This window comes from Morone saxatilis, unplaced genomic scaffold (genome assembly GCF_004916995.1).
Source record: "Morone saxatilis isolate NCDOM2014 unplaced genomic scaffold, NCSU_SB_2.0 Contig15, whole genome shotgun sequence".
In the NCBI taxonomy this organism is placed as follows: Eukaryota; Metazoa; Chordata; class Actinopteri; family Moronidae; genus Morone; species Morone saxatilis.
This window is the reverse complement of record NW_023339707.1, coordinates 18,180,463-18,193,981: the sequence shown is the minus strand read 5'-3', so window position 1 is coordinate 18,193,981 and position 13,519 is coordinate 18,180,463. Positions and strand designations below refer to the sequence as shown.

General features: G+C 41.2%; 3 protein-coding genes across 3 annotated transcripts in view; 2 read left to right on the top strand and 1 right to left on the bottom strand.

Moving 5' to 3' along the window:
• Positions 1–7,464, bottom strand: part of LOC118324422 (transcription initiation factor TFIID subunit 4-like) — a 14,256-nt gene extending 6,792 nt beyond the window's left edge. The window contains exons 1-7 of the mRNA XM_035656761.1: positions 7,174–7,464; positions 6,200–7,009; positions 4,985–5,139; positions 4,161–4,280; positions 2,217–2,372; positions 1,937–2,059; positions 1,734–1,823 (exon numbers count right to left, since the gene is read on the bottom strand). Of these exons, the coding sequence (XP_035512654.1) occupies positions 1,734–1,823; positions 1,937–2,059; positions 2,217–2,372; positions 4,161–4,280; positions 4,985–5,139; positions 6,200–7,009; positions 7,174–7,441 (1,722 nt within the window). The 5' untranslated portion in view covers positions 7,442–7,464. The remainder of the gene's footprint in view (positions 1–1,733; positions 1,824–1,936; positions 2,060–2,216; positions 2,373–4,160; positions 4,281–4,984; positions 5,140–6,199; positions 7,010–7,173) is intronic.
• A 503-nt stretch (positions 7,465–7,967) lies between these two features.
• lsm14b (LSM family member 14B) lies at positions 7,968–11,164 on the top strand. The gene is made up of 8 exons (XM_035656762.1): positions 7,968–8,349; positions 8,453–8,616; positions 8,719–8,845; positions 8,969–9,163; positions 9,338–9,424; positions 9,550–9,711; positions 10,161–10,296; positions 10,399–11,164. Exons 1-8 carry the CDS (start codon positions 8,229–8,231, stop codon positions 10,553–10,555), a joined length of 1,149 nt encoding a protein of 382 aa, XP_035512655.1. The 5' UTR covers positions 7,968–8,228; the 3' UTR covers positions 10,556–11,164.
• A 1,027-nt stretch (positions 11,165–12,191) lies between these two features.
• The window catches only part of LOC118324623 (calcium-responsive transactivator-like), a 7,967-nt gene continuing 6,639 nt past the window's right edge, over positions 12,192–13,519 (top strand). Inside the window, exons 1-3 of the mRNA XM_035657046.1 lie at positions 12,192–12,260; positions 13,081–13,157; positions 13,260–13,344. Of these exons, the coding sequence (XP_035512939.1) occupies positions 12,192–12,260; positions 13,081–13,157; positions 13,260–13,344 (231 nt within the window). The remainder of the gene's footprint in view (positions 12,261–13,080; positions 13,158–13,259; positions 13,345–13,519) is intronic.

Here is a 13,519-nt window from a genome sequence, read left to right as displayed (position 1 = left end):
TATTTCAAAATTCAATAATTAAAACTCAAACACCACCAAAACTCTGTGTATTTGCACTCCATTTTGCTTTTTTTAACATATTACTGTTAAAACTTAAATCTTTGTTCAAAATCTAATATATCAAAAAATTACTATTAATTAGACTAAAATTTGCATTTTTTTTTTTCTCAGTTTTTTTCTAGATCAAGAGAGTTAAAAAATAAAAATGCATAACTTGTATACGGGACAGTGTGGCATTTCATCATCGTCTTCCAGTCACAGATTGGTCATATAACGATATGTATTCGTTCCGAACCATGACGTTTGGTCTGTTATGTAATTTCCTTGGTTGGCCATAAAGAATGCAGAATTTAAGCACATGGTCAAAGTGCTTGAGCCCCTCTACAATGCGCCTTTACGTGTACATTTTAGTCAGCCGTTGTGACTGCCCTATATAAACGAGCCTGAGCTGCAGTTGTTCAGGAATTGTCTGCCGCACCTACAGTTGCGTTCACCATTGATAGATGGACGTCCAGGGTTACAGAGAGCTACTTCACAGTGATGGGCCACTATATCACTCCCAAGTGCAAAATGAAAACGCCCCGTTTATGAACAGCATACAAGTGCATCAAGTGCAAGTAGTACCAGAGTGGATAAGTTATTTCATACTCGAGAGTATACAGGTCAGAGTCTTACGATGGAGCATTACTGACATTTGTGTGATTTATTTTTGTTATGTATTTTTTCATATTGACAATATGCCAATATCATGTTACATTAAGAATAATGGCCAATTGAGCACTGTTAAATGTTTGAATGTTGAACATTTTTGCTCTACGGAAGATTTTAATTTTGTGTAATTTTAAACCCGTATTAAATCTGTAGCTCTCCTATACATGTATAGTGAATATGTACAGTTTTGTATTGTCTTACTGAATTTACTTTAGTTTTATTTAGTGTGCTTTGGATTATTTATTATATTATTTATATTATTAATTGTATTATTTAAGAGAACTGTGAACAGGTTTGAAAAAGTGAGCTCTGTATGGAGAAATGTGTGTCCTAAGAAAGTTGAGTGACAGTGAGAATATCTGTGTGCACATACACTCAATTTGGTGTGTACAACAGCACAGACGGTAGTACACTTATTTTGAAAGAGCACATGTTTATTTTTAAAGAGGAGTAGTGGGAAGCAGTAGCATTATGCCATACACAACACTCAGACACACTGTGCTTCAAGAGAAAATATACAACTTAAATAGATAGACGCTGTGTCTGATGCAGGATAATAAACATATGCATACCACACTGGTGTAAAGGTTGATTCCCTGGCCCGTAACTGTTTAAAACACCTGGTTTTGCAACTTCAGTACCATGCACAGAACTACCAAACCACACATTATTATTATCTGTGTGTAAATGTGTTTGCTAAACTGAGCTGTGAACTTTCAGTTCATTAAACGTTATTGCAACAGTGTTTTATGTCTTATGAAAACTAAATCTATACTCACACTCACATCTCTTTAATGATGTTCATGTACTGCCATTAAAGAGAGTAGATTATATGGTTTAGAGGGCTAGAAGTATGTAATGCCTGCAATAGGATTACAGTAAATTTATTCATTTAATAGTAACCATAAAGTAAGTTATAGTAGATGTTAAGCAGTGTCCTGGTTAGGAGCATTTTGGTAAGAGAAGACGGTCTGAGTTTGCAGCATCAACCATTATATCTGCTAGTGTGTCACTGATCTCACCTTCAGGAAAGGCACAAGGTACGGCTGTGGTGAGGAGTTGAGCTCCCGGTATAACCTACTGGTGAAATCTTCAGGCTCTATCTTCCCTTCCTGTTGTACAAAGGAAGGAAAGACAATTCAAGGTATGAAGATGAATGAAGAGATCTAGTTCTAACATTGAGATGATGGAAAACAACACAGAAAAAGAAGTAGAAAGAAATTACCAGCAGGTTTTTGACCAGCTCTTTGACGTTGGCGGTCGTCTCAGAAGACTGTTTTCCACTTGATGCCAGCTTGATCAATGTGGAGAGAAAGTTTCTACACTTTTTCACATTCTCCAGTGTCTCCTGCAAGCGCATAAACACAAAATGGCATTGTTTCTTACAGCAGAAATGTGAACCAGACACAGCACACAAAATTACTCTAAAACTAATAGTATCACCTATAGTTAGCTTTGAAAAATTTCCAAGACAAAAGCGTTCAAGGTTAGTACTTCTCTCTTACAGCTGTGATAGCTGTTGGAGTGACAGCGGTCCCAGCGGCCCCAAGGGGCCCTACCCTCTGCGTAACTGCTGTGGCTGCAGATCCAGGCTGCACTGTGGTGGGTGTTCCTAGCGGCTGTCCCGGGGTGGTGGCAGTTCCTCCCAGCATGATGGTGTTCTATATAAGTCAGTGAATATGCAGTCATGAGACAAGAGGAAGGAAGATGACAAGGTCAGAATAACAGTTTTGACATGTCTGGTCCCGGAGCACTGTGCATTCAGCTTTACTAGGACATAATACGATGTTTTCCGCAAGCTGGATTTTTCCAGGAAAGAGTTGTGCTAGATATTGTATGTTCAATATCACAGAGAAACTCTTATGGTGCGTTCCCACCAAACATGAAGCGAATATTCCCCTCACGTTACTCGTGATATGCAGAAACTGTTTGCTCAAAGTTCAATATTTTCAATAAATGGATACATTTTTGCAAAAAAATTGTTTATTTGTGTGTATTTGCTTCTTGGCATTTACTTTGTATGTAATGTACTTGCTCAAATAATCACAGGAGGAGGAGTTGCAGTCTTAGGAAGTACAAAAGAAAAACATGATGTGCAAAACAGAAAATTAAACTAGTTAATAGGGTTTAGTAAAAATCTATTAACCTTTAAGAAAAAAAATCATGGCAACCTGAACAAAATCATAACTTACTAAAAGAATTAACACAACCAGCAAGGTTTTGAAAGTGAGCAAACAAACAAGCCACTCAGAGAATACACAGAACTGAAAACAAATGTGCTGGCCATGACACAAAAATCTGTCTTTTCATTGCACAGCTATTAGGCAAAACAAGATGACAATACAACCTTTGAAACAGGTTTTGGGCCTGTTTTTAATCTAGCAAGTCAGAGTGGGGAAATCCATCCTAACCGGTCCAAGAGAGGTGCATTTTGTCCTGATTTAGGTAGGTCTAAAAGCCTTATATTGACTTTCTCATCCTGAGAAATTACTCCTATCTTCTCCAGGATTTAGGAGAGCTGCAGAGCTTTTCCCAGCAGGTGAAAAATGATGGGACAAACGTGCACATTCTACATTTCATTTAAATTAACAACATGTTTTCTTCAAACACTTGCATTCAAACTTCTTGTGACTGATTTTGATTTTTTTCTGTTGCTTTACTTGGTCCGTGCTTATATAAATATATATAAAATATTCACAATATGTCCACATCTTCACATAATACCAGAGAAAGTCTTTCTCTGTGTAGGTAGCAGGAGGGGGACAGCAAGAGGGGACGGTTCACTAGTTAATAGATCATGGATGGTGTCATCATCTTGAACGGATTGAAAAAATAATATAAAATAAAAATGCTAAATGTGTGGGAAACACTGCCAGGGACATTTAAAAATGGAAAGGTCCTTTATTGAAAAATGGGTTTGTGTTTTGATGAGGTCAGGAAGACCCTTGAAGCACTTTATATCTAGAGTGATGTGGGCAGGAGAGAATTACGATGTCGATGCCATTGATGTCATCGGCCTGCAGTCACAGGAAATGCAGAACTACCTGTGCACTCGTTTCAGAAGTGGCGAGTTCTGAGTGGAAGGTAGAAAATGTACTAATCTACCTGCCACAGCAGCTGGTAGAGAGAAACATGTTTTCAGAGCTTGTGAAACATCTTTTACGTTGGCGGCTAAATTTGAGCCAAATGGACTGCTCTCAAAGTGTAACATGCAGCCAATCAACAGCTTGTTTCATACAGAGCAATGGGTTTGCTTTAACTTGACCGTCCAAGGGTTGAGAGTGTCATGTCAGCACGAACCAGATTTTGTGTAACAGCTACCACTCTTTGTGGTGAACAGCCCTTACAAATTGATCACTGAACTGTTTTTAAATGGTATTTGGTGCTTGATAACGTCATACCCTGCACATCGGATTAAATACCTAAAAGGGATGTGTTGGCGGAGTTACCTGCAGTACAGGAGGCCTCTGCAGCGTGGTGGTGGCCGTCACAGTGGTTTGGACTGTGGAACCTTGTTTAATAATGGTGGTGGGGGTAACCGGACGAGCCAGCAGTGGTGCGCCTGGAGCCTGCATAATAATAGGAGATCGATTCATTTCATAAAACAATTCTCCATTTTGGCAGGTTTCTTTTGTTTTCTTCAGTCAGTTGGTTTAAAGTTGGATGCAAAACTCCACACAAGCTAAATGAAATCAGTCCACTCTTGAGAATGACTTACACTGGTCATTTACCACACACGCAGAGTGTGCATGTGAAACCAGTAACCAAACTGTAATTAAATCACGGTGCATCATAAAATGTATCAGATGGAAAAGGGCCTTTCTCTTTACAGTTTGTCACAAAAAACTAATTTTCGGTTTTCAGCTCCCACTTTTTCTCTCCTGATACCTTACCCACAGTGTGGAACTGATTGGGATCACTCTTCTGTGTGCAATGTAAAATGAGGCTGTAACTACACCTCACGTCTTAACTATAGGTGAAAATGTCGATACACCAAAATCTCTTAAAGCTTGTGTCAATTTTAATAATATTATTCAAAAAGAGTTTACAGAATTGTGCTGTTATGGTACAAATATAACAACAGTGACAAAGAAACATTATTTAAAGTGCATCAATCACATCTGGCTATTACCTGATCTGTTAAATGAGGTCATTTACCTTAAAAAAAATGTAATGTAAACACCGATCCAGTATATGAAATCTGTGCATTACTACCTAACATGAATGAGTCACATTTTCTGTGTGACAGTCCTGTATCCAGCAGTCCTTGTACCTGTAGAGAGGTGATCTGGACAGGTGGAGTGCTGGTGGGGGCTGCAGGTCGTGGTGTCATGGCGCTCTGGGACTGCGACTGAGCCTGCATCTGAGCCAAAGTCTGCTGGTGGATCATCAGCAGCTGCCCACTATCACTGCGAACCAAGACCATGCCTGCAAGAGGCAAATGTCACAGGGGGTTAAGATGTCAAAAGTCAGGTTTTTTTCTGTCCTGATAAGTCTCACCAATGTACTGTATGTATGCATGCAAGGAGTTTCTAGGTTATGAATTACTCATCTGCAGGTCTAGCTGGGAGGTCTACGCTCAGAGATTTCTAGCCAGTCAGCGACAGGTCAGACAAAAATGAGGACAAACATGGTGCCATAAATCAAAAAAAGTTTCAAGCCACAACACAACATGTAATTATATGTTGCAAGCATCCACCACTCAGTACAACAACAAAGTCAAACTGTTCCCTTGCTGTTAATACTTTATGGAGCAGCGTATTACCCTGCACAGGAGCCTGCTGTTGTAGCCTGTCCATTCTCCATCAGACAGGTGGCTGCGTGATAAGTGATATGGCTAATATCCATGTATTGATATGACTAAATTTGAACAATTCATACAGCCGTATGCCAAAGAAAATCTAAAATTATCCCTTTAATAGACGCCAATAATACAATTCTGCCAGCGCAAAACCTTGAAGTATAACAAGGTTATAGACAGTCTAACAATTAGCCTTTGCAAACAACTGTTTAAAACACACACACACACCCATACACACCCAGACACTCAGGGGAAAGATACACAGTAAATAGGCGTTGATATGAGAACAGTTTGCTATTGTCTCTGACAAGACAAAGCAATAAGAATCAATAGATTACAAAAGAATGCTTGTTTGAGACATTAAGAGGAATAAACTGGCTGACTGCCCTCAAGGCTTTTAACCTGGTCTGCAGTTTGTCCACCTCTAATCTGCTGTTTGTGGCCTCAAAAGACAAACAATTATGTGTCCCCTCTACTTACTACAACATTTCTGAAACAATTTCTTGACTATTCACAGATCAGCTCAAAAAAAAAAAAAAAAAAACGTGCACAAATAAAGATGTGCTTGATAGCAAAAAAAAGTTTCTGACAAAGTTACCGCAGCTTGACAGAGCCTAAACACAAACACATTTCCACGTCTAACTTGTTACAGACATCTTCCAGATGTTCTTAAACTGTACACTTTACCTGGAGGGAGCTGAATGTTTTGGATATTTGGAGCATTTTGTTGAGGCTGAGTGAGTCGAGGGGCCAACACCTGTGGAGCAATGGCTCGTATTCCGCCAGGAGGTGTGGCAGCGATCGTTGACGGTACCGAAGTCCTCAAGTTGTGCAAAACAGTAGGGCTCCTCATGGTCGCCGTTGTCCCCGTAGCGACACCTGAAGCCACGACGTGTCCACCAGTCTGAATAATAGTTTTTGTGGAGTCGAATTTGTTGACAAGAGCGCCGCTCGCACTGCTAACGCTGACGGCTGCTGATGTTAAAACTGTGGTCGGGTTGCCGCCGCTTTGTGAGGTGAGAGTGGGAGTTTGCATAGGTGGCCTCACCAGCGTGACCGTGGGTACACTTTTCACGGCGGACTGAGACGAAATCACAGTGTTGTGCGCACTCGTCGAAGAAGTTCGTATAATAGTGCTGGGCGCTGCGGACGGGACAGCTGCGCTTCCTTTGCTCACAGAGACAGGTCCGTTGTTGACGACTGTGACAGCGGGCTGTGAATTGTTGCCACTGCTGTCAGCAGATGTGCCTCCGGCGATGTGACAGTTCATGACCACAGTACTTCCATTCAAAGTTTGAACACAAGTGCTTCCAGGCTTTCCAACGCCAGATGTTGCAGCTGATACTACCGTAACGACTCCGCTAGCTGCCCCCGGCTTGGACTGAGTCTGAGCGGCTGTCATGCTCGGTCCCGCCGCCGATGTTGCCCCGGTTGCTCCATCCATGCTTGAACCGTGGGACCCCGTACTGTTACTGACACCTCCTTGCACTCCTGTCCCTACAGCAGCGGAAACACATGAAAACAAGGGGGGGTGTCGAACAACTCTCCGATTCGCATTAGTTTCGGGAAACACACAAGTGAAGCCAAGTTAGCTACTATCAGTTGAACAACGTGACCAAAAGGAGCTAGTGTTAGCTAACCGGAGTGGGCAGCTATCTTACCTGCTTTAGCAAGCTCTTGTTGTGAAAGTCCCATTTTGCTGCCCTGAACATTGGAATTACTACCTACACTTGAGTTACCGACGTAATTAGCCACAGACTGGACCCTGGCTGTTGCGTTGACGCGACTTGCTCCCGATAGCTCAGACTCCAGAGATCCGACTATATCACTAACTACTTTTTCGTCCACCTCTGTGTTGAAGAAAACATCATCCAGCAAATCGGAGCCCGCCGCCATCTTTGCCCAGCTACGCTCGATCGTGAGACGCATGCGCCGATTGGATGTACCCCGAGTGACGCGGCCTCACCGGGCGCTGTGATTGGCTCGTCGAGGAAAATAAAGGTTGGAACAAATGGTTGTGAGTTGCAGTGTGTGGAGTGTCAGCGCTGTCTGGCAGCTCCACGGGAAAACAACGATACCACTCACAGAGCTGCTCCTGGTGGGACTTTATCACATCGTTGAGACTCTCTGAGAGAGTGTACAAATTGTGCAACACATCTTTGCAGATTTATACACAGTGTCGAAGCATTTTGTGTCCATTTGACTTTATCGTAGACGACTCAAAATGGCTGCGTTGTTGCTATTTTTTTTTCTCCAGGAGACCCGCAGCAGCTGCTTCAGCGCTCACAGACAGAGAGCAGTCTGGGTGTCAAACTCCTGAGAGCGCAGATCAACAATGACCAGTTTTCATAGTTGTTTTGCTGCACTATCCTCAGGCTTCATGACAATGCAGACTTGAACTGTCTGTGGCAACTTATTGTACACTTCAGACAAATGTTATCAAAATAAATTCCAGAACAAAATACCACACAGTCCAAATAAATGTTTCAAACATAAGACGATGATGTCGATTATATTAAATATCAGACATCATGAGTCATAAGTGGGAAGTTCAGCACAGGGACTGACCGGACTGATATTGAATTAGAGGTTGTCTCATTGCCAGGTGCGTTCAGCCTCAATCAGAGGGCGTGGTTTCAAGTCACCTGAGGAAGCTTATAAATTGTTTCCGGTCGCTCAATGGCTTGAATGCAGATGTCCTGAATTTCCTGTAGCCATGAGTTCTGCAAAGCCTTACATTGGCTGTAAAATAGGGTTAATTTCAAAAGCTCAAAATCGTTATGAGGGGATTTTGTATACGATTGATAAAGTGAACTCCACAGTAGTGCTGGCAAAAGGTGAGTGGTGTGGGCCTATGCTTGACAGCATGTTCAAAAGTAAAACTTAAATAGCAGCACAATGTCATTTTGTTAGCTTTATCAAAGATTTTCTCTAAACCAGTCAAGTGTTTTGGAACCGAGGGACGACCCACTGACAGACCAATGCCACCCAAAGATGATATCTATGAGTACATCACTTTCCGGGGAAGTGATATTAAGGATATCACACTGTGTGAAGCTCCAAGAGCTCACCACGGCCTACCCCCGGATCCTGCAATAATACAGGTATACAAGACATGCGTGGCTCACACCCCACAGTAGTGAACCTTAAAGTGGACATCCCAGTTAATGTGTGTTAACTTGTTTAACTTTTTTTTTTTAATTTAGTCATCCAGTGCAGGCTCAGGCGTCTATTCAGCTCGTGGACCATTTAGCCCCCTAAGGATGCCTGCCTACAACCAGCTTGCTGCCAGCTCTCTGCTTAATCAACAGTATGCTGCAGCTCTTGGTCTTGGTAAGCAAAAAAATGCAAATGTATTCTTAGTAAACTGACCATTAACCCACACCCTTAGTGTAGCTGTATACGTTTAAGTAGGTAGTTAATATATTACAATATTTGGTTGTGTTCGTTGTGCAGGGCATGTACTTCCAGGCTTACAGGTTAGAAGAGGCCCGATGGTGGAAAAGGCTGTTCAAACCTTCCACCTGGACAGATTTAGGCAGAGGAGAGGTTCGACTGAATCCCAGGAGCAGGAGCAGCAGTGGGAGAGAAGGAGGCCCCAAAGGACCCCAAGAGAGAGTTTCCAGACCAGAAGAGGCACTGGAGCTATGAGTAAGTAAACAGAATTGTAGTGATAAAAGGCTAAATACAATGCTGTGTTCACTAATGGACCTAAAAGGGGATAGCTGGGATTGTTTAACACTCTTGAAAGATTGTGTGGGGTGTTCAGGGAATTCTACATGTCCATCTGTGCACTTGAGTGTAAATGCTGTTTTTAACTTCAAGTGAAGTCAGGCCCAGGTCTGCCAAGTGCTCAGCAGGAAACTCTGCAGCAGTATTCTGAAAACAGGCCACCACCGAGAAGAAGACAAGGTAATTGTGAACCATACAGGTTTGTAAAAGGGTGAAGATCTTAATTTTCTGGATACAAATGACAAAGGAATGTCCTGTTAACATTCACTACATTCTGTTTTTATTTTTTTTTTTATTGCTCTTAGGAGCTCGGAGGCGCAGGAACCGTAGTAGAGGCCAGCTGATGGTAGCTAATGTTCCCTCTGCTACCCTTAAGTTTGACACAGACTTTGATTTTGATTCCTCAAATGCCCAGTTTATTAAGGAGGAGCTGGAGAGAGAGGTGAAGGACAGGATGAATATGAAAGGTATCAGCTCGAGTGACCACAAATGCACCACTGCATGTTCATCTACTAGTCGTTGACACACAAATTTTATCACAGGACCATGTCAGTTTAAACCTTAGCATGTCTTACTACATATAGATGTTAATACTGTCTTGCAGGTAAGCTCTAAATCCACTAAATTGTAGATATAGGCTCAGCAGTAGCAAGACAGACTTATTCATGGCACTTTATTATAACATGTTCTGTCTTTCCATACACATGTGCAAAGATTTGATTTGTGCAACAGAATCAAACTTAAAATTGGTAAAAGTCAATTGAAACTTCAACAGATTTGCTATTGTCCAGTATGTGATTTCATTATTGAGTGTAGGATTTGGGATGGTGAAAAAGAGCATATAAGTTAAAGCTCAGCCACTTGTCTTCCACCACGTATCCTTCCAGGGTTCTTACAGTAATGTTTCTGTCTGCAGATGGAAATCATGAGGTGGAAGTGAAGAAAAAAGAAGAATTAAACTTGACTGCAGAGGATGATCATTTTGGATCAAAATGCTACTACAACAAAGCAAAGTCTTTCTTTGACAACATCTCGTCTGATACGAAGTTCAGGTAAACAAAGTGGCTTTTTTATCCTCAATATTCAAACACTAGTTTCTCCTGTTTGTTTATTTACAGGCTTGTGCCTCTTTTTGTGTCAACCAATGGTTTCAGACTAACATGGGCAGAAGAGCGGAAGCGCAATCTGGAGACTTTTGGGGTCCCTGGACGGTTCCTGAGGAGCCAAGGCTTCAGAGGCGGATATACTGGACTGAGAGGACGGGGCACTGCTCAGACTCTGTCTTACAGAGCCAGGAGTGGACAACTGTAAAGGCCAGATACCAAGGCACTAAAGCAACTCCATCCTCCAATAATTCCCTTCTGTATAACAAATTGGGCTGTTACTCATTACTATGACCAATAAAAACAGCCCTGTTGGCACTGTAGGAATAATTCTGTATTTTCCCCCTGAGGCAGTTATCCTGCCCTCATATTGCCAGGATTGTATTTTTATTTGTCCTTTTTTTTCACTTGGCCCCATTTTGAATATGGATGCATGGCTCATTAAATGGTTCCCTATATGTGACCATAGTTTCCCCATCATGTTGCCAGAACGTTTTTTTTTATTTTTTATTTTTTTCAAATTAAAAATGGGAAGTGAATGTTTAAGTTTCTGTTTTGTTTCTGCTAGTTGGAAGATTTTTGCTCCTAAAATGTATTGCTTTCATATTTAAAGTATCTGGCTTTTCTTTTTGAGTAATCATCCTAATTTGTATTCAATTTGTCTAATATGTACATGTGTTTAAGAAGGTGTAAACTATACATGTTATCAACATAAAAATAACTGAATTTAAATGTATTTAAAAGCTAATGCTTGTGCTTTGCTTAATTTTGTCTTAGCAACAAGTGAGACTAATGTGAATAAACTGGAAATTGCTGATATGCTTGTCTCATGCTCTCTGGGTGTACTTGATGTTATATTGTCATATTGGGCTACATTCACATGCAAGCCTTAGCACTCAATTCTGATTTATTGCTCAGATCTGATTTATTGTTTTGTTGTTTGGCTGTTGTTTTTATTGTGCACATTAGATTCCAGTGTAACAGGTCACAGACCCACATGAAGAATGTCGATCCACAGTGACCTAAAAGTCACATTAATTCTGATATTACTATTCACACTGAGGCCACGTTGCAACAAAAATAGAACTATCTGATTTGGACCACAAAACGATCTGGGTTATGTGCCTTCACTGTGAATATAGCCTCAGTCAGTGGCAGCTGATCCTCATCTCAGTTCTGTTTGTGTATGAAGCTAAGTTATCTTAAGGATCAGGTATTTATTTATTTTTTCTTAAACATGCTATAAACGTTGTCCGATTAGGCTACAATATCCCAAGTTGCGAAACCCCTTAAATGATATGAAAACTGTGCAGACGTCCCTTTAACATGCCGGTGTATGGAGATACTGTAACGAATATTCACTTGATATTATTGTATCATAATCTGGCACTCATTTATTTGTTTTTTCTGAATGGGCTAAAAACAACTTTTGCAGCCACTCTTTCACAATTGCGAGCAGCGCGCACAATGAGGGCTGATTGGCTCTAATGAATCAAAGGATACCCGGTCTACAGTGAGGGAAAGTGGTAGGCTACTCACTGTCCGGGTTATACCAAAAACCGAGGGAGAGGGGTTTTCCCTTATCATGCAACTGTTTATTATCTGTGTCATTATTTGCTTGCAGACATAAATAATACTTCCAGTAAAATCATGTTAAATTGCATCCAGAGAAATCCTGTGTTTTCCAATTCTCCTTCCTAGATGGCCGAGAGATGGCATTGTCAATAGCCCCCCCCCCCTCCATCTCTTGGCAATGGACAAACTATCCTAACCAAATAGAGGGGCTGCGCTCAAGATAATAAATATTAGAATAAAAGAAGCGCTTTTATTTCCCATATGACAAAATGTCGGTGGCGTTTTCATCGGCGCGCCCCAGGAGTAAAGGGGAGGTGACACAGCAAACGATTCAAAAGGTAACAAATCTTGACGGGGGTCGCGGCGCTTGTAATTCAATATTGTAGTCTGGATGGGAGTGTGCGTCTCCGCCGCTAGTGCAGAGAAAGTAGCCTGTGGTGAATGATCAGAAGAAATGGCAACTGGTATTGTAACGTTACAGTCAATTGAAAGGTGTGAAGCAAACAAAGCCGTGACGGTGAAGAAGGCGACCGCTTTTACACGCTCAGCGCTGGCTGGAGCTGTTTCCTTGTGATGCTGCTGTTCTCGCTTGCTTGTTCCCTGACAAATGATGATTATTACTATTATTTTTTACCCATGAAATATCAGCTTTAGATTTTGTGACTTGTTTCCAAGAATTTTAACTGGGGCTTTATTTAGTCATAGCTAGGTGTCAGTTCCTTATCAGACAGCGTCCCGTTGGCTTTAAATGGTTATTAAGGACATTCGCTTTGTTGCAAGCACATATTTAAGCATCCATTGAGAGAGGCATGGTAGTAGTAGGATGGAGGGAAACAGAGCAAACACAGGACAACCCTGAGCTCCATGCTCCTCAGACTGATGCTGATTTTATCCTTGTCTGAACCGTGTTTCTGCAAACGCACCACCCATCCTTAAGACAGGGACGATGTCCTAAATAAAGACCGTGAGATGCTGCTGTTTCATTTGGCTCCATTATGGAGAAAAAAGAACAACTGACCCAGAATTTCTTTCTGTGGCTGGCTGAAGTTCTGAGAATCCAGGACAACATCACTGCAATGTCTTAATGGGGCATATTTCTGTGTAATTTACCATGCACTGAACTTCAGATAACTGAAGCTGTTTTGTTGTCTCCCAAAGATGCTGGATGAAAATCATCATTTAATACAGTGTATAATGGATTACCAAAGCAAAGGCAAGACGGCTGAATGCACACAGTAAGTGTTTGTCTTCTTTTTTTTCTTCCGGACTGATGCCTTGTAAATATCATTTTAAGGTAAAAGTGAGTAAATCTGTGTTTCATTTTCCCTTTTTGACAGGTATCAGCAGATCCTGCACAGAAATCTTGTTTACTTGGCCACAATAGCAGATTCGAATCAGAACATGCAGTCACTATTACCTGCAGTGAGTCCCTAATGAGTAACACAGTAAATGTCTCATTTTCATCAGATGCATTCTACTCCTGCCATCTCATCACCTTTCTTACCTTATGTACTTTTTTAAAGTAAATCTTCATAATAAATTCATTTTGAGAACATAGTCTTTGAGTAGACTGAACTCATGTTATATGGAACATTAA

Excerpts from the sequence above, each read along its gene's own strand:
- lsm14b (XM_035656762.1), top strand. The coding sequence starts at position 8,229 with ATGAGTTCTGCAAAGCCTTACATTGGCTGTAAAATAGGGTTAATTTCA. Across the intron at positions 8,617-8,718 it reads CGGATCCTGCAATAATACAG|TCATCCAGTGCAGGCTCAGG; the intron begins GTATACAAGACA and ends TTTTTAATTTAG. Across the intron at positions 9,425-9,549 it reads ACCACCGAGAAGAAGACAAG|GAGCTCGGAGGCGCAGGAAC; the intron begins GTAATTGTGAAC and ends TATTGCTCTTAG.